Source organism: Oxyura jamaicensis, chromosome Z, assembly GCF_011077185.1.
Source record: "Oxyura jamaicensis isolate SHBP4307 breed ruddy duck chromosome Z, BPBGC_Ojam_1.0, whole genome shotgun sequence".
Lineage (NCBI taxonomy): Eukaryota > Metazoa > Chordata > Aves > Anseriformes > Anatidae > Oxyura > Oxyura jamaicensis.
The window spans coordinates 34,697,736-34,717,820 of NC_048926.1; the positions used below are offsets into that span (position 1 = coordinate 34,697,736).

The 20,085-nt window shown below is 35.9% G+C and overlaps 1 protein-coding gene across 7 annotated transcripts in view; it reads left to right on the forward strand.

Moving 5' to 3' along the window:
- CCDC171 (coiled-coil domain containing 171) overlaps positions 1-20,085 on the forward strand; it is a 167,732-nt gene that overhangs the window by 103,377 nt on the left and 44,270 nt on the right. For 4 of the 7 annotated variants that reach the window (XM_035310888.1, XM_035310894.1, XM_035310890.1 and 1 more), the window contains 2 exons: positions 4,359-4,413; positions 16,392-16,523. In XM_035310888.1, coding sequence (XP_035166779.1) covers positions 4,359-4,413; positions 16,392-16,523 — 187 coding nt within the window. Of the gene's footprint in view, positions 1-4,358; positions 4,414-8,254; positions 9,429-16,391; positions 16,524-16,869; positions 17,203-20,085 lie in introns of those variants that run through there. The other 3 variants (XM_035310889.1, XM_035310895.1, XM_035310892.1) reach the window with 3 other exon arrangements.

Below are 20,085 nucleotides of genomic sequence, written 5' to 3' on the forward strand. Positions count from 1 at the left end.
GCCTGTCGATCTGCTCGAGGGTAGGAAGGCTCTGCAGGAGGATCTGGATAGGCTGGACCGATGGGCCGAGGCCAACGGTATGAAGTTCAACAAGGCTCTTCAGGAGGGACAGGCAGGGCAGGTGAGGTGGCGATGTATATGAAGCATGGGCTGGACTGTGTGGAACTTCAGGTTGGTGGTGGCAGACTTGAGAGCCTCTGGGTAAGGATTAAGGGATGAACAAATAAAGGGGATGTTGTTGTGGGAATCTATGACAGACCACCTGGCCAGGATGACAACACCGATGAATTATTCTCCGAGGAACAAAGAGATACCTTGAGATCAACTCCCCTTGTCTTTATGGGGGATTTCAACTTGCCAGACATCAACTGGGATCCCCACACAGCCAACATGAGCAGGTCTAGGATGTTCATAGAGCACCTCAATGATAACTCCTTGGTGCAAGTGCTAAGGGAGCCAACTACAAAAGGTGCCCTCCTAGATCTGTTGCTGGAGAACAAAGAGGGTCTTGTGGGAGACATGGCAATTGGCGGCTGTCTCGGTCACAGTGACCATGAAGTGGTTGAGTTTAAAAGTTTTGGTGACAGAAGGAAAACTGCCACCAAAACTTCAGCCCTGGATATGGGGAAAGCAGACTTCAGGCTGCTCAGGGTACTAGTCAGCAAGGTCCCCTGGGAAACTGCTTTTGAAGGTGTTGGCATCCATCAGTGCTGGTCAGTCTTTAAGCACTGCCTCCTAAAAGCACAGGATCAGGCAATTCCAAAATATCGGAAGTCAAGCAGGTGAGGCAGAAGGGCGGCCTGGCTAACCAGGGATCTTCTGCTGGAGCTTAGGCAAAAAAAACAGTGTATGGCTGCTGGAAAGAGAGTCAGGCGATGAGGAAGAAATACAGTGTTTGTATGTTCGTGTTTGTATGGAGAAAATTCATGCGGCCAAAGCCCAACTAGAGTTGAAGCTGGCCATGTCTGTGGGAGACAATAAAAAAGTTTTGTTTAGATATGTGAACAGAAAAGGGAGAACCAAAGAAAACATAGGTCTGCTATTTGATGGGGAAGGTTTCCATACAGACAATGACATAGGCAAAGCAGAGGCATTTAATGCCTTCTTATGGAGAAGATGATCCTTGAAGTTATTGAAGTGCACCTAGGGGGACAATGCAGTCACTGGTCCCAACTTACATAACATGGGTTCATGAGGGGTAGGTCCTGTTTGACTAACTCAATTTCCTTTTATGATAAGATCACCCATCATCTAGTCGATCAAGGGAAAACTGCTGACATGAGCTTTTTGGATTTCAGTAAAGCTTTTGACACAGTTTCCCATAGGATCCTATTGGACAAAATGTCCAGCATACAGCTAGACAGAAACATCATACGATGGGTGAGCAATTGGCTGACAGGCAGGGCTCAAAGGGTTGTGGTAAATGGGACCACATCTGGCTGGTAGATGGTCACTAGTGGGGTCCCTCAAGGCTCCATTTTAGGGCCAGTTCTCTTCAAAGTTTTTATAAATAATTTGGATGTAGGACTAGAAGGTGTTTTGAGCAAATTTGTTGATGACACCAAACTTGGAGGAGTTGTGGACTCGGATGAGGGTGGGAAGGCCTTGCAGAGAGATCTGGACAGGTTGGAGAGCTGGGCAATCACCAACCACATTCAGTTTTAACAAAAGCAAGTGCTGGGTCCTGCACCTGGGACAGGGCAACCCTGACTATAAGTACAGACTGGGCGATGAGACGCTGGAGAGCAGCCTCACAGAGAGGGATCGTGGTTGACAGCAAGTTGAATATGAGCCAGCAGTGTGCCCTGGCAGCCAGGAGGGCCAACCGTACCCTGGGGTGCATCAAGCACGGCATCGCTAGTTGGTCGAGGGAAGTGATCATCCCGCTCTACTCTGCGCTGGTGTGGCCTCACCTCGAGTACTGTGTGCAGTTCTGGGCACCACAGTACAAAGAAGACGTTAAACTTTTGGAGAGTGACCAGAGGAGGGTGAAGAACCTAGACGGGAAGACATATGAGGAGCTGCTGAGGTTGCAGGGCCTGTTCAGCCTGGAGAAGAGGAGGCTGAGAGGAGACCTTATCGTGGTCTACAGCTTCCTTGCAAGGGGGAGTGGAGAGGCAGGTGACCTATTCTCCATTAACACCAGTGATAGGACCCGTGGGAATGGTGTTAAGCTGAGGCAGGGGAAGTTTAGACTAGACATCAGGAGGAGGTTCTTCACCGAGACGGTGGTCGCACACTGGAACAGACTCCCCAGTGAGGTAGTCACTTCACCAAGCCTGTCTGAATTTAAGAAGAGATTGGACTGTGCACTTAGTCACATGGTCTAAACTTTTGGGTAGACCTGTGCAGTTTGAGGAGTTGGACTTGATGATCCTTATGCGTCCCCTCCAACTCGGGATATTCTATTATTCTATGATTTATTTAGGAAATGACTTGTTTTCTCTATTTCCAGCTCATCTTTTTTATAGAGTGATACAATGTACTTATAAAACATAAAAATACATCAACTAGGTGACAGGTTTAACTGCCAAAGTAATTGAAACCCATTTTGAACTTGGTATTACCAGTGGAACAGGGTAGATCTTTCACCTGATTTCAGAGTTTTGGTATTCCATTTACTTTTACAAGATTATTTCTAGCCTCTTAGAATCATAAAGACATAAGAAGATAACATTTAAACATTTAAATTTTTCATTATACTTGAGATACTTTTGACTTCTGAAAAACAACAGCTTAGAAGCTTTAAGTGTTTTATGCACAAGTAAAATGATTATGATAGTTTTCAATGAAATGTTTAACAACGTAATGAAAATTACAAATGTTATTTAGTATGAGTGTATTAAAGTAGCTGTGACCTGAAGAAGGATTTGTTCATGAAAGGTTGCCCCTTTTCATGTGGCCTCAACCTATTTTATGTACTTTACTAAAGAGCATTCCCTATGACAAATTAAATTCAGTGAGTTTTTTTTTTTAATTATTTTTTTAATCAATTTAAAAACTTTTATTGCTGTATATAGCAGTTGAAAAAGAAATAAAATAGATTCATTTTGAAAACTTTTTTTCTAGGTGCTGTAAACAAATATTATCAGAATTTTATTTAAAGACGTTATTTAACTATTCCCAAAAAGCAAGATAATAAGTCAACCACAGTCACAGGGCTTTTTGTTACCTGTGGATCACCTGTTAACCTAGGCCCAAAATTCCATGTAAAGATCTTGTATGCTCAACACCTGAGAATGAATATTTAAGGAACAATCTGACTTCCATATCATTAACTAACTTAAAAATTAATGCTTTAGGACTGGTGTCTAGAACTCATTTTACAGAGACAAAAAGCAGTTGCTATGTAAGTGAGGCAAGCGGAGTAGGAAAAGCGTGTCCCTGGCAATCCAATTGAAAAGAAGAACCTGAAGATCCTGAAAAGACAAAAATCTACATGACAGCTTTAATAAGAGTGTGATAGCCAATCATATTTTTCTATCCACCTTTCTTTTTTTGGCTGTTAAAATAGTATGAATCAAGAAAATGAGGAAGCAGTGGTCCTTCTAGGCAGAACACCACCATGTTTTGTAATTCAGCTTTAGAAACTCTAAAAGCTAGAACAAAGTGGTCACATAGCTGGCAAGGTAGCAGACTGCCCTGGAATACTCAGGTATCAGCTTGCTTGGCATAAATTCCATTTGATTTCCTGTTGTGTTTTGATGGTCACTGTCGCCCACTCTCCTTAGTGTTATGCAACTGTAATTATATTTCTGTAAATGGAAGATGAGACCAAAGTTATTTATGGCAGCATAACTGTTCAAAGCTGTCTGTCCTAATGAAGCCCTGTCTACAAAAAGGCATGGTTAGTATTGCATTCTCTGAACTTCAGTATCATAAAAATAGGATCCTTGACTGCACTTCTGTTTGAAAAGTCCACTGGAACACATAAGGGAATGTTCAGGTTTATAGAAGACAGTTTTCTTTGTGTACAAAGAAGACTTCATGAAAAACATATTCTGTCAGTATTCTCCAGTATAAGAATGTAATCTCAATCCACTAGAGCCTGGAGTCCATTCATTGTGCCTTTTCTTAGCCAGGATTGCTGATTTCCTCTCCAGTAATACAGTGATTGTTCATTGGTATAAATACACCTTGATATATACGTATATACTGAAATGCTCTTAAATGTTAGTTTAAAAGTTTGCTCACAATAGATGCATCTTCCATATGGAAATATGATGCATATTGTCCATGAAAAAATTTTGTAATGTTTGCACTGGAAATAAAAAAGGAGAAAGACAAACATAGTAGTAATTTGTACATCAGTAGGGCTTCAGTTTTATTAATTACTCTGTTTTTTGCTCTTACAATAGACACAAAGAATTGATCATTAGTCACATGAAATCTGTGGAAGCCACTCTTAATAAGGTAAGAATTTGAAGTGTTCTGTCTGTATTTTATTTACAGCTTTATTTAAAGCTTTTAAAACTGCTTGTTCTTAAGGAAGCAGGAGGGTAGAAGTTGAAAAACAACTTCCTCTGGCATGTAAGTTTTCACCTTCAACTCTTCTCAGCTTGAAAAAGTATTCACTTTTAGCAAGATAAATTACAATTATGTAGTATATGGACTTATTTTTAATATATAACTTATTCTATAGTTATTATCATTATGTAATTCACTTTCCTTCTCTCCATTACTGAGCACTATTTCTGTTTAACTAAGTGAAGAATATTGATCCTTCAAATAATTCAGAATTGCTGCTGATTTATCTCTACTGAGTCAGGTGGAGTTCATCAAATATGGTCACATACATGGTGCTCATAAGACATTTGGTGCTGTGCATGCTATCTTAATCTTTGATACATGATAAAATCAGGAAAAGATGGTGCGTATTAACCAAAAATGTTAGTAATAATTTATTCTAAAACCTTTTAAAATTGAATTATAATCTAAAGTTTTCTCTTGGACCTGTATTATTTTACTCTGGTATAGTATTCTTTGAAGGTTCAACAAAGCTGAATATGTAATTATTTGGAAGACTGAGCTGTTTTTAACCATACCTTTAGTGGCTGATTGTTTTATAACTGTTTTCAGTCCAGATCAACCCAGAGCAAAAAAAAAAAAAAGAGTTTTTATTACCTTGGAGTGTTCATTTCCCTTATCACATCTTGAATTCCCAGCAACATGGGAATCTATTCCTTATTTTAGTTTCTATGTCCACCAAAACTGCTGTTAATTTAATTTTCAGATACCATTTTCTAGCTTTTCTTTCCTTTAATGTTCACAAAAAGTGACAGTACTTAAACTGCTTTTGTGTTTTAGCTGCAGCAAAACATGCTGAAAGGTATTTTTTTCCTTTTTGTCCCCATATTCTTTTAAGTTTGGGAAATCTATGTAATGCAGAAAGTGCTGTGTTTTTACACTGACATGTACATGTAGTGTTGTTGGCCTTGATAATTTATTATTCTGGATATTATTTATTATTCTGGATTTTGAAAGCAGAGCTGTATATGCACAAGCATTGAAATGTTTGGGGCAAGGTTATAGGAAGTTTGCATACTTAGTAATGTTTTTCGTGATGCAGTGAATGGATAAAGAAACTGTCATTTTTTTTGAGAATTTTAGTTAACACGTATGCTTTTTTATTTCTTGATGCTTGTTAGAATTGCATGCAGTTAGGCCCAAATAGCTAATTACTGAATAGCAGAGTAATTTATCCTTTCTGGTTTGTCAACCTAAAGAATGAAGAAAACATAAGAATTAGAAATGTCAGGATGATATTTGCAGCAGGAAATAAAAGAATTGATTGTAAATCATTTATAATTTGACATATCATTTCTTCTTGAAGAACAAAGGGAAAATATTGATCTTTGTTTGGGAAATATCTGAAATGTAGACCTGACATCATAATAGTATCTAATTATCTAACATTAATGAGCATGGCTTATGTGTAGACTATCAAGATTACATTGTTGTTCTATGAGAACTTGATCAAGTAGATGAAATACTAGTAGGGGAACAACAAGCCTTTCTTTTTTCCACATGGAAATTCTGTGAATTGAATTGTTTTCCAAAAAGGTGTCAAAAGAAAAGGGATAAAGTTCTGAATCATCTGGAGCTGAAAAAGTATTTCTATTAGCTGCAAATATATTTATGGGAGTTTGACACTAAATATTGTGGTATTCTTACGTTGATGTATTCATGAGCAAATATCCACAAAATTCCACTGCATCACCTGCAGGATCTGTGTTATCAATGCATAATACTAAATTTTTGCCTGTAGAGCTCAGAGGGATTTTACAGACATCCACAGAAATCTTAGTTAGTCTAGATGGTGTACACTGATACCCGTTAAGGCAACCTCATTCTTTCCTGTACTGTAGCCACTACAAGAATTCCAGAAGGCAGTGGTGTAGGTGCCAGGTCATCTGCCTTTGGATAAACTTGTGTGTAACTTACACTAAACAAAGCAGAAAGGAGTGGGTCTTAAGGGTCTCTGTGCATGGTTTTAATACAGCTCTAGATGAGGGATCATTTACAATATTTACTGCCCCCCTGTGACTGAATGAAAAATCTGGTATCATGCATTTGGCTTTGTCAACAAATTCTTGGGTTTGCTTGTGCCTGCTAAAGGCTCTGATGCTTATAATGATTCTTCTAAGACTGTTCCAAAGCTGCCTTCCAAAAAGACTGATATATATATATATTTAAATCATCATGATATTTGTGAAGCAGAGACATTGAAGAATCTGAGCATTTGCTATCATAAGAGAGAGAATAATTTTAGCAACTAGTTCCATATTCTTTTTAACCTGTAAGATACTCTTTAGAAGCTTAATTTTTGCCTTAACCCCAGTCTTGACATGGTAGCTGTTTTCATCTGACACATGGAGCTGGTTTATTTGCACTAGAATTCTCGTGATACTATTAAAATCAGAGAAGCTTTATATATATATATATATATATATATAATATATATATATAATATATATATATATTGTATTTTCTTTAATACTTTTATATATATATATACACATATATATGTATTGAAGACAAATGTCAGAGTGTGAAGTGAATGCTTTTCCAAATTTACAAAACAAAACAAAAACAATAAAACAAACAAAAAACACTGGGGCAAACAAGGGACCTTAAGAGCCTTAAGAGGATTTTGTTATGGTTCAATTTCATTCTCATAATATTAAAGATGATCAGAAGGTACTAGCTGATTTTTTGAAAATTTTGGTTTGGAAAACATGTCTTTTTTTTTTTTTTTTTTTTTTTTTTTTTCACTAGAATCTCTTAAATTGCTTTAAACTGAAAAGCTGAGCAAAATAGAACACATTTAAACACTGGCTACTGAGAGAACTTGTGCCTGTAACTTGACAAATTCCCTTAAAAAAAAAAAAAAAAACTTACAAGAAATCAAAATGGCAAGCAGTGAATTTTTACTGGAAGAGTTCTTAGAAGAAAATTCATCTACTTGAAGTTCAAACACAGATTTTCTCAGAGTTGTCATCAAGAGAAAAAAAAGTGTTTTGTTTTAATACCCATCTCCAGTCCTTTTTGTGCATGAAAAATAAATGATTTCTAGCAGTTTTCTTCTCAAAAAAGTGGTGATAAGTGATTTTTTTTTTTAAATAAATATACACATTATGCTTTTTGATTATTTCATTATTAGCTTTTTCTGTACTTCTTCCTATCAATATCATGTTTGCTAAAAACACAGTAAAGATTAGACATTAGATCTGTTAATTTTATACAATTAGATTCTTTAGCATACATAGTTAATGACTTGTTAGTCATGGTAGTCCAATCAGTGGAAGAAATCACTTAATGCTCTCTCTGCTAAAATCTTCAGCCTTCCCTTTGTATTGCTTCTCGGTTTGAGTGTCTGTGGTGGCTTACTCTTGGCAAGCAGCCAGACACCCACCCAGCCATGCAGGGTTTCTCTCCCCCTGGGGTGAGAAAGCTTGCGGGTCAAGATAAAGGCAGAGAGATTGCTTACTACTTACCATCACAGGCAAAAGGGCTGTCTTGGGGAAAATTAATCTATTAATTAAAATAGATTTGGATAGTGGAAAAAAAATGAAGACACAAAAAATTAAAGGCACACCATGCTCACCACCTTTCCCTTGAATTGTCAGGTTCACATTCATTTCACTCTTAGCTCCTCAATCCCTGCCCTAAGGCACAGGGGAGGTGGAGTAGGGAGCTGTGGTTAGCCCATAACAGTTCTGTGCTGCTTCTTGCTCCTCACACTTTTCCTTAGCTTCATGTGTGTTTCCTGTCCATGGACTTCAGTCCTTCAGGAAAAGCATGGTTCATCATGGGATCTTCATGGGCAGTGGTTCTGTCATCAAATATCTAGCTGCTCTAGTGTGTCCTCCAGTAGCTGCAGTATGGACATCTGCTCCAGTGTGTTCCAGCAGGGACTACAGGTGGATGGAGCCTGCTTCATTGTGCGTTCTCCATAGGCTGCTGGGGAATCTGCCTTGGTGCCTGGAACACCTCCTCCGCATCCTTCAGTGACCATGGTGGTTGTACTTCCGTTTTGTTCTTGTTGTCTTTACCCTCCCTATGCCTGTGTGGTGCTCTTTGCTCTTTCCTGAATACATCTCAGCAGGGGTGCCACCGTCTTGGCTGCTGGACTCAGCCATGCTTGGCAGTAGGGCCATTGGAGTGGGCTGGATGTGGCAGTGTCCCGAACTGGACAGCCACAAACTCTTCCACAGAGGTACCCCCCCTGCAGCCCTCTGCACTGCTGCTAACACCTTGACAGCTATTCTTCATACAGTGCTGTAATTCCCTTTTCTTCAGGCTCCCTAAATCCCTCTTCTCTAAATTTCTGCCTGTGCAAAATACTATAATGGGAAGTCATCCCAGTGAGTCAGCCTGTACAGAGCCAGGGAATTGTTTGTGTTTCCCCTTGTATTCTCAAGGTCTTGATGAGCTTTATGGGCTGGCAAAGTTTTCAGTCTGCCCAAAACACCAGATGCGTAGGGTTTGGCCTTTTTAGCAGGTTAATAAAATACCATGTCTTCTCAAGCTTAGACTGTTACCGCTATCCTATGTTAGGTTGATGAACTGTGATAATGAGTTGGTAAAAGAAAAAAAAAAAAAAAAAAACCTCCCCAAAATATTTTTCCCAATACCTGCTGGCAGCCCACTCGGTCTGACATTTTGGCACAGTTCGGGGAACAAAGCACCTATCCAGTGTGTTCCTTTTCTTTTGGGACCTGGTTAGTAAATTCCTTTTTGTTCACTTCTGTAATGCACTTTGTTTCTGCTGATTGAAAGGTTCATATGCCAGTTGGCAGAAGTGCTTCCACGCAGTCATTGTGTTATGTTGCCTCACTGCTGCTTTCCTCCCACCCCTGTTGTCTTCTCTGAGATATCTATAAAATAGCTGTGCATGAGATTTGGGCCCCACAGTGCATTCAGTTTTTTTTTTTTTTTTTTTTTTTTTTTTTTTTTTTAAGAAAAAAGAAGAATGATATACAGTCTATTCTGTTACCCTGGTAAAATACAAAGACAAAATCATCTTTCTTTATCCAAAAGTATGATGCATTAAAAAATAAAGGATAAGAAGATAATGAGGTGAAATGTTGAAACACTTGAGAATTAGTGACATGGTAGCATTAGATTGCCATTTTTGATGTGGTCCATAGCAATAAAATACATCTCCTTATGATGGTTGTTTTATAGCCAGTAAGAAATTAATTTATAGAAGTTTAAAGTCCATATATACATGTATACATCAGTGATAACACTCATAAATAGCATTAATTGTTAGTTTCATCAAGAAGACCACAAATTGATTAGGCCTTGAAAAAAATGAAGCAGTTATGGGGCTAAAGCTGGCTTCCACAGTCAGGCTTAATAGATGTTGCCCAATACTTCTAGATCCCATTTAGATGCCTTTAGCCCCATTTTTTTTCTGAGTTAACTGGGGTCTTTAGTGTCTATCATTATTATTTAGGTATCTCTGTAAAGATTTAAAAACTCTGTTTTTGTGAACTAAATTTGATTCTTTTCCCCTAGCCTAATTTTATTCCCAGAGCTGGTTCTTCTAATGTATTTAGATACATCAACAGAGTGAAGCCTGCTTGTATGTGTTTGTGTGTTCAGGGTTTGTTTATCACTGTGGATGTCAGTTGTAAACAAGGCATGTTGTATCACAAGCCTATTGAAACAGTGCTATGTATTCATGCAATAAAATCACAAAGAAAACCCAACTAGAATATTAAAACTCTGAAGATTGCTCTAGGAAGTTTATAGTAGGAAACTAGCTATTATTTTCCCATGACAAGCAAAAAAAAAAAAAAAAAAAAAAAAATAAAAAAAGAATTTTTCTTCTCCATCTCAAACTAGCACCTTTTCGTATAAATGTTTTACGAATTACTTTTGTTCCCCCTCACTAGTAATCTGACTTACTTGATCCTTGTTCCTAAAGATCGGTTGTGCAGGACATACAGGTGTTAGCACAGCTGGCTTGCTGATGACAACTCTGTCCATATAGCTGTCTAGTGTGTCATCACTCATATTGTTCAGTGTCATTCTGACCTAGCCAAGCTAAAAATGGTACTCCAGCTCAAGAGGGATTTAAAATCCTTGACAAACTAAAGATAAGACATTGTCGAATGTCATATCTATGTGCTTAACTGTTTTCACTTTCAACATATCTAAATAACTAATTTCAAGGCATATTTGTCTTCATTTTTTTCCTTTCCCCCCCCTACCCCCCCCTTTTTTTTTCTTTTTTGAAGGCTGAATAGGCTGAATAGTTTTGTGTAGTTTGCCTTTAGTAAGGAAAAATCCTTGTTTGGAGAATTGTTGAATTACTAAATACATTAACTATTATTTTCTCCAAATATAGGTTCATTTTCAGCCCAAGGTCATTGCAGATCTATTCATAGGGGATGTATTATAGTGCACATCCTGCAACTATAACAAAGCTTAGGTGCAATGGTCAATGTTTGCAAAAAACAACTCTAGATCAAATTAACATCTTGCTCCACAGACCATGTAGTGTCTGTGTGTAGTAATATGAGAAAGCTTGAATTAAACTTCTAGGTAAGCTTTGGATGGTATTTTTCTACTCTGAAAATTAATTTCCAGAATATTGACAGGAATTTCAGAGGGCAACACAAAAACAACAACAACAAAACTAGCATGCCCAAAACTTCAGTTTTAAGATACATGCTTCCTTACACATGTGATGGTTCTGTGGTAATTAGTGTTCTTTTAAACACCACCTATGAAAAGACTTGAAATATAATTAAATATAGGTTTGCATGCCAGTAGTCAAAAAGGGGACCAACTAAATCTGTATGCTAATACAGAAATTTGTAGATTTTAATTAAGTGGTCTAATTAGATTAATGTATGGCTACCTACATTAATACGTATGTATTAATATGTATTAATATGTATTAATATACATTAATACCTACATTAATATGTATCCTATATATGGAAGGATATATACAATGCTGTCCAAATCTCCCACTATCAATGGACACTTGGAACTGGGGATGTATTTCTTCTTCTGATGAAAAACTATACAACAATCTGTTGATCTTTAATAAGTACTGAAACCTAACTCTGTTGGACATTTAAGCAGTACCATGTATGTAGTAGCCCTTTCCCTCGTACGTGGCACTATTTTGTCTCACAGAGGCATGTTGTGATTTGCTATGGGTTATATATATTTTACCATGGAAGATCGTCTTTGCAACAGCAACTTGCATGTCCTTGTTTTCTGCAGTATGACCTGCATTCTCCATGCTTGCCAGGAGTTATGGACATTATGCAGCTAAACCAGCCGTGTATTTGAAAGACTGTGGTTAAGACTTAGATGTGGTTTGCTTACTAACTGTCTTCTTGCTTTAAAAATATATATTCTAAAAACATTTTTGTTAATGATATGTTACATGGGGAGTATATAGGTGTGGTAGAAGCCATTTTGCTGTCACTCTTTTAGAATGATTTGCATAACATATTTATAGCTTCTGTTGTCTCAGCAACATGGTCATCTCAAAGTCAGGAAGTCTCAATTGTTGTTTGTCATTCACTGTCACCATATCGCTGTATCATTTTAGTTTTTTTGTAGTGTTTAGATTGCAGATAGTATGCTATTAGCATAGTAATAGGAAATGGAAGCGTAGTTAAGTCCAAAGGCCTCCACTTTCTAAGAACTACTTTTTATTTATAATTGAACTTTGAACTTACAAGAGGTTCTGCTGTATTGCTTACCTTGTGAAATTTATATCCAGGTATTTTCTGTTCAACGTGAGAAAATGCTGAATTAGGCCCAAAATGAGAGATTAAAGTCTCTGGTTTGTGGTACCACTCAGACCATAAGTGGGCAGTGCATTAGGGAGGGGTAAGTGCATCTTGACACCTTTTGCAGCTTGCTAGCATTTTGTACCGTCTCTCTTGGCATAACTGGACATACTAGCTTGAGGTGTACAGAGGGAAAACAAAGGAGTGAGCACAGAAGTAGTCTGCAGAAGAAATTACTTCTACCTCTGATCAGCAGAGAATTTTTAACATCATTGTTGGACATGTAGAATTAGTTCATCAAATTCCACACCTTTGATTCAGTCAATAACGTAACTTCAGTTTATTATTCAGTTTCAGCTTTGATCTGAATTCATCAGTACTTTATTGATTTTAAATTGAGTGGCTATGGTGCTGTATTCTGTGTTGCTTTCTTAATTAATTAAAAAGTTAAACACAGTCGTAAGTCACTTTGCTCCTTCGTTTTAAAGTGTTTTGGGCACTGTAGACTTGTTTGAATCCGTTTGTGATTTTTCCCATTCTCACACGGTATTCATATAAGCCTAAACTGAAAAATCTAATGGTCATACCTAGCAGCCCACTGTCATAGTACTTACTATACTCCATGTAAAATAACTTTTGTAACTTCTCATTGTCCCAGCCAAAAATGTATTTAACAAAACTAAGAATAGCCAAAACCTTTGCAAGTATTGCATATAGATAGATTTATACACGTTTTCTCTATATTCATTTTTGAGTATAGGGAAATGGAACTGGTTTTAGAAATTCTTCATCATTGCAATAGGCCTGATTAGTTTTTTTACGTTATAAGTCTCAAGCCTAAGAGCACTTTCAGATAAAATGTTCTTGCTTTAGATTTCATGAGAAGAAAAAAAGTTAAGTGCAAAAAAGCTCTGAAACTTGCTTCATAAAGCCTAACTACTACATTGAATAGTTTTTCTTCCTGACAACTGGCAAAGAATTTTTTTTTTTTTTGTTAGTCTTTTATATATAAATTACCTAACCCTAATAGTTTTACCTTTGCCTGATAGTTCTATAATGTGTGTAAATATTATATTTATTTCCTTAGGGAATAACAAATTAATCACAATCTCCCAGCTCTTGTATTTATATTTTTATCTTTCAAAAAGTAAATTGCATAGAAGTGATGAAAATAGTTATTAACTAAGATAACCTATAGATATGGACTATCCATGTGGGCATGGCCTTTACAACTTTACATTCCTTGAATAAGGTAGCCAAGTGGAAGACTGTTTCCACTTTTAGTGAAGCCATGTAATGATTTTTGCCCAGCCTGTATTCTGTCTTTTGTTCTTGTTATTTTTCCTGAACCTTTGTGAGTATTTTTTAAAAGAAAGCTCTGGCTTTCAAAGGAAAAGGTCTAGCTTCATTTTCTCTTTCTCAGCATGTGTATTCATAATGGGATTTACTCTTTACCTATTCACAAACACAAAAAAGTTTTATTTATTTTTTATTTATTTTTAAATTGTGAATGTCCTTTTCAAAAATCATGCTCTTTAATGAACTAATGTGTACTTCTCTGATGCTGTGGCATTAATTACATATGCTTACCTCAATTCAGCCATTTAAAAAAATGTCTTTTGTATTTTATTGTTCATTGAGTGTCAGGCCCCAATACTAAAATGGAGAGTTTGAAACTAATAGGGTTAAAAGGACTTCCACTGTCTGTATTGTGTGTGTATTATACCTCCATTGCTTATACATTGTTTTTTTCCCCCTAGTATTAGCAATCTGCTTTTGTACTTTGACATAGGGATTTCCCTTGTGAATATTGTCACAGAAAAAAGAGAATTATCAATATCGCAGTTAAACTTGACTTTCAAAGCTAATAGTATCTCATTTGGGGGCTCAAATTTAATAAATTTTCTTTGATTCTGGGTGAGTTTTTAAACATCAAACAATGAATTGGCCAGGGTGCAGTAAAATATTTAGATCTATTGACTACGGTTCAGAAGGGTAGAAGGCAAAACACTGGTGGTTTGATGTTGATAAATTCTTAGTACCTTAATCCACATTAATGTTTTCTTTTATCTATGTGCATACTGGCAGCAAAGAAACTGAAATGTTGTGATATATATATATATATCTATAAAAATGTAAATCAAGTGTATGTATGCGTGAGTTTATATAAATATATATATATATGTATTTAAAGTAATGCATTTTGTTATATTCAGCAAGGTTAACATCTGACCGGAATTACACATGCTGACAGAACACTCTAGAGAGTATGTTTGTTCCACAGGACTGTATATCCTGAACCTGGTGCACTATGTGTGCAAAAAATGTGTAGAGGACCTTTCCTGTTATAAAAATTGCATCATAGTGCATATGTTTGGCAGCCACAGGTATTGACAGGAATTCTTTAGGTCAACTTGGGAAATGTAGGGCTCCCTATTCCCATAGAACAGAGAAACGAATAAAATCTTTTCTTTTTTTTTGTATCAGTAGATTTACACATGCATGCTTCTTTCATTCAGAGCAGATTTCAAAGCCTGCAGTACTATTTGAAATATGTTCACTCATCAACATTTTACAAAAATTTAATTTTGTAAGTTACTACAAAAAAGTAATGTGGGATTTAAAATAAATGAGAGGTAATTAATGGTGAGTTCTTTCAAGCAAAGGAGGCTCTGAAAAACTGAAATTTATCTTAAATACTATTTAGTAAATGATTTATATACTGATATATATGTACTTAGTGTATGTTTAGTATATGTTTTAATATTAGATGTCTATTGTTGTAAAAGAGTAAATTATTTTTTGCAGCACTAGCTATTATTACTCACCAGGTACAATCTATGCCACATGAATATATTTCATCTTTTCACTTATAGTAATATATATTTGTATGCACGCATGTCCTTCTGTATTAGAATCATACCTGACTACTGGGATCTTTTGAAGGTAGACACGATAATTTTAATATTAAATACAATGAGAAATGGGTTTGTGGCAGTATATGGTGTGATGATGTATATGAGTGATGTGTCCATGGAAGTTATGTCTTAGATGTAATCTATTTCACATCCACGCAGATAGTCTAATTACATTTTGTAGTATATGGAAAAATTAGCATTTTAAATAATGACCAAAAATGTCTCTTGTGCAAGACTTGTGCAAGTCTGGTTGTTTGTTAAGAGAAGAGCGTTAATCGCTTTACATTGCTCAGTTGTTACCTACGTATTTTTGTCACTCTGGTCTCCAAGCTGAAAACAGTTTCTCTCGTAGTCAGTAGGTGGCACTGTGACACCAACTGCATTTGGCTATGTTTGTGGCCATATGTAGAAATCACGTTGATAGTATTTGGGGTTTTTGTTTTATCCTTTCGTTTCAGACTGCCTGCAAAACTAAATAAATAAATATCAAACTGTTTGAATTTTGAACAAATTTTAGTATTTCCCACCCCTGAAATGTCACAGTTTGGAACTGCATAAATGTTGATTAAAACCAGTTAGTGCCTTATTTTTTATATCAGAGTCCACAATATGAAAACTAGTAGTAGTAGATTTTTTTTTCTCCTTCTGTTAATTGCAGTTTTACATGTTGTTTTTTGTTTGTTTTGTTTGAGGATTTTTCAATGTAGTCAGGGCTCTAAGTGAATTAATATTAAATGACCCTAATTGTGAAGGAATAATATGATCTCCACACAGTAGGCAGAACTCACATAACAGTTTATTGTTTGTATGATTGCAAGAACTTTTAAATTTCGTAGCTGGTGATTTTTTTATTTTTTTATTTTTTATTTTTTGAGTCAGAAGTACAATTACTATTTCTTTTCTTACAAGGTTTTTACAGGGGATAGGTCTGTAAAATGTATATATCAGGTGGGGTTGCAAGCCCTTAGTGTCTTTCCATCTCATTTCAGACCAGGGGAAGATGCTTTTTCTTCTTAACATTCTCTCCCAGCACTCTGAATTAGAGATTTATTTGCAACGAAAAATCAATTAGTCCTAAATTTATTCATGGATTTCAGGTCCAGCGATCAATGCAAGTCCACTCAGTGGGCTCAAGGGGACCCAGTTCATCCCAGTTAATGTGTCTGAAGGGGAATTACCATTGATGCTGTTTTTTTCCCTTTAGGTCAGAGATCAGACCTTGCTGTCACAGACTGCGGCAACCAGGAATGACTTCACCCTGCAGCTACCCAAACTGCACCTAGAGACCTTTGCAGTGGAAGGGCTGAAGGGCGGGCCAGAGGTTGTAACATTTCAGGTTAGAGTCTAAAACAATCCTGTTTCTTCTTTCCCTCTTTTTTTTTTCTTTTTTTTTATTTTTTATTTTTTTTTTGCAACTGAGATAGAACGAGAATCTGGACTGCTTAGGATGTGTGGAGAACAGAACTATTGCAGTCAACAGTTGAAAGAGAAATAATTTCCATATATGCTCTTGAATATTATATTTCAGAGATGATGTGAACTTTTAATTTTGCAGTTATAATGTTAAATAACTGGCAGGAATATGACTGTAGAAAATTCAAATATTATCTTTGAAAAATAATACCAGTTTATTCTGCTTTTTTTTTTTTCCTACTTTTTTTTTTTTTTTTCCCTTGATTTAGGTAAGGCAAAGTAGGAAAACAAACACAGCATTTTTATGCTTCTTCTGGTCAGTATCACACAGTTTTAGTAGTAGTAGTAATTTTGAGCATTCCTTATTTAAAATGAACCACTATTAGAAATATTCAAATATAGAAGCTGTTTCTTCATGTAGGCTTAAACACTTGTATGATTAAAAATACTAATTTGGTAAAGAGGGAACAATGGGCAAGAAAATTAACTAAAAGATGTACATATTTGCAACTCTGAAAACGGATTTTGTGTAATTTCTTTTTTTCAAAGTTTGTTGTGTCACCTTATACATAAACTATCCCTTAGCCCCTGTAGTTCTGCAGAATAACTTTTTTTTTTTTTTTTTTTTTTTTTTTTTTTTTGGTGTTGTTACATTATTGCTAAAGGCAGAACATTTAGTTTTCTCAGTGAAAGAATGAAAAGCAAAGTGAGCGCTTAATTCTTTCACTGTGCTCTCCTGTGTGAATCTGAGAGAGGAAAGCCAGTTGTGTAAAGGGCAAGGAACTCAGACACCGCAAATGTTGCATAGTGTGCATGCGTTTCTGTAGTAATCCTTTCTAATTTATTGTAGATATTCTGTTCTAGATGCAGTACGTAATTGCAGGAACAGAGTGACAAAATCAAATATTCAAGAGAGGTATATCCTAATCTGCACATACTTCATACTATTTCTCTCTTGCATGCACACCTTTCAGTGTGATAAATATTTAAATTGTCTTTTTTTTATCATGCTTTTATAAAATTGTAGTAAAGTGTAACGCCTGAAATTCCCATGAACTTTAGTTAACACAGCTGTAGGTCTCTAGCAGAGGGTGGAGTTGCAACTGTTTCCCCACAGTGATGATCACTTTTATGGCTATAAAAAAGGTTCCACAGGTGACATATTTTGAAGAAGCCATCGCAGGAATCACCATCTTTTAAATACCGCTTTTCTAAATCAGTGACTTATTCAGTGTTAGCTGCCTTCCACCCTAACTCCTGTTCTTTTTTGACCTCTGAAGTACTCCAGAAGCATGTGCAAGAAAACCCATTTCTTCTTTCTTTCTTAAAAGGTGAAGAGAAATATGAGTCTATGGCTAGCTTACCAGTGGTGCAGTATTGTAAATGTACTTTGTGTTCACCAGACAGCTCAGATTATACATGGTTACTCTGTAGGTACACAAACAGCATCAATGATCTACAGTCTATTTCCCTGTGAAGTTTTTTTAATTTTCTTTTTCCTGATTAGTTGCTCAGTCCCTGTTTGATAACTTTCAAAGTATATTACAAAGACTTTGTTTTAAAATTTCTTTTTTTATATAGCGGGGAGTCAGGTAACTTGTTTTAATTTCACCACTGTATGCAAAACTATATTAAGAACAGTCCTGCAATCTTGAATGAGGTAAGGAGTTACTAGTCAATTTATGGACACTTATTAAAAATAGTGGATGAAACTGCAAAAAACAGTAGAGAGATATGATTGGTCTATCTAACTGATATACGTGTATTTTATAGTTAGTCTACAGTGAGTACATTTCACTTAAAGGTCTTATTCTCTGTGAATGTTAGACATAAGGAGTTCTTTTCCAAGTCTAAATCTATTGCCATTTGATGGTTCCTTTAAAAAGATTGCAGAGCAATGAAGATTCTAAGTTAGACATTATGGTAGGGATTAAGCACTTAGCTATCAGAGCTCTTGACTACTCACAGAACACATTGTTTTATTTTTGTTTTTCAGATCATAGCAGGTGATTGGAATCAGTAATTAATCTTGATTTTATATCCAGTGTTTCAGAGTCCCTTACCTTTCCCTCATATGAGAGGAAGATAAAAAGCTTGTTTGTGGCTACACATCTACATAGGTTATCTTTCTTCCAAATTTTTCAGAAAACAACTGGTACTTAAAAGCATCTAACAGGATGAAATCTGCTATTCCTAATTTACCTTGTTAGTGGGAATATGGGAAGTATAGGAATTTTTAAATTGCTGTTATTTCCATATGAGTGTTTCTAGGGCAAGGTATGCTTTTGCTACAGAAAACAAGTGCACAGAAGATTGGCATAATGAACCTAAGTTGCTTGACTGTGAACTAAGCTATCAGATTTTTTTTTTTATTATTATTTTTTTCCTGGCATACTTAATTATCAGTGCTATTTTTTTTTCTTCCGTCAAGTGGATCCAACATTCCAAACAGTATTAATACTTACAGGGCTGATCAAACAAACAGACAAATGAAATCCCTCTGTAGTAAGTGACTTGCATTTTATAAAGAATGTGTTGTATGCTCTGGTGATAGACCTTTGGGTAATGAAACACTTGGGATGCAAAATTCTGTGAATCTTCTCCAAACCCTGCACTTTATTGAATTGCAAAATGAGATAATGAATTGAAATGTAAGTTATTCAACAAGAAAGTCCTTTCACTGAACATCTTCTGAAACTCCATGCAAATAGTGAAATGAATACCTAGTGATAAGTACGACTTAATTTATAGACAGTTAAGTTCTTGGAAACTGTAACAAGAATTAGTATAATGGTTTGAAAGTGTCACTTGAGATGGATAAATAATGAAAAAACTGCAATATCTCCATGAATAAAATTATGTGATGGCTATAGCATTGAAATACCCTCATCTGATATTTAATTGCTGTGGAAGATGTCACAAAGTCATACTGTTTTTTACTTAGCTAAGTTTGAAAGTGCAAAATGAAGTGTTCTTTTTGAGCTACTGAAACACATCAGAACAGGATCTATAGTGTGCTGTTCTGGCCATGCCTGAATATTCCCATGAAGATGAAAAGTGAAACAGTATGTGAAACCTTCAATAAATACAGGATACAGGATGAAAAAGAACAACTGAAATAACATGGGATTCTTTATCCTAGTAGATGTACTTTTCAGATAACTATTTAAATTAAACAGTTAGTTTTAACTGGTTAATTTTTAACTGGTTATTAACCAGATAACTATTTAAATTAATTTAAATTAATCTTTAATTTAAAGATTGCAGGCTCTTTATAAAATACAAAAATGAATTGTGCTACACCTTTAGGAGGAGGATAATGTTCTCTAGCTCTATTCTGAAAGAGACTGTTGGGTCACCTAAAAAGTGGTAATTCAGAAGATTCATTCTAAGTTGTCTGAGTATTTTAACATCATGTATGTAATGAATGCTCACGGCAAGCACTTTGACCAAAAGCAATGCATATTGTCCCAAAAGAAACCTAA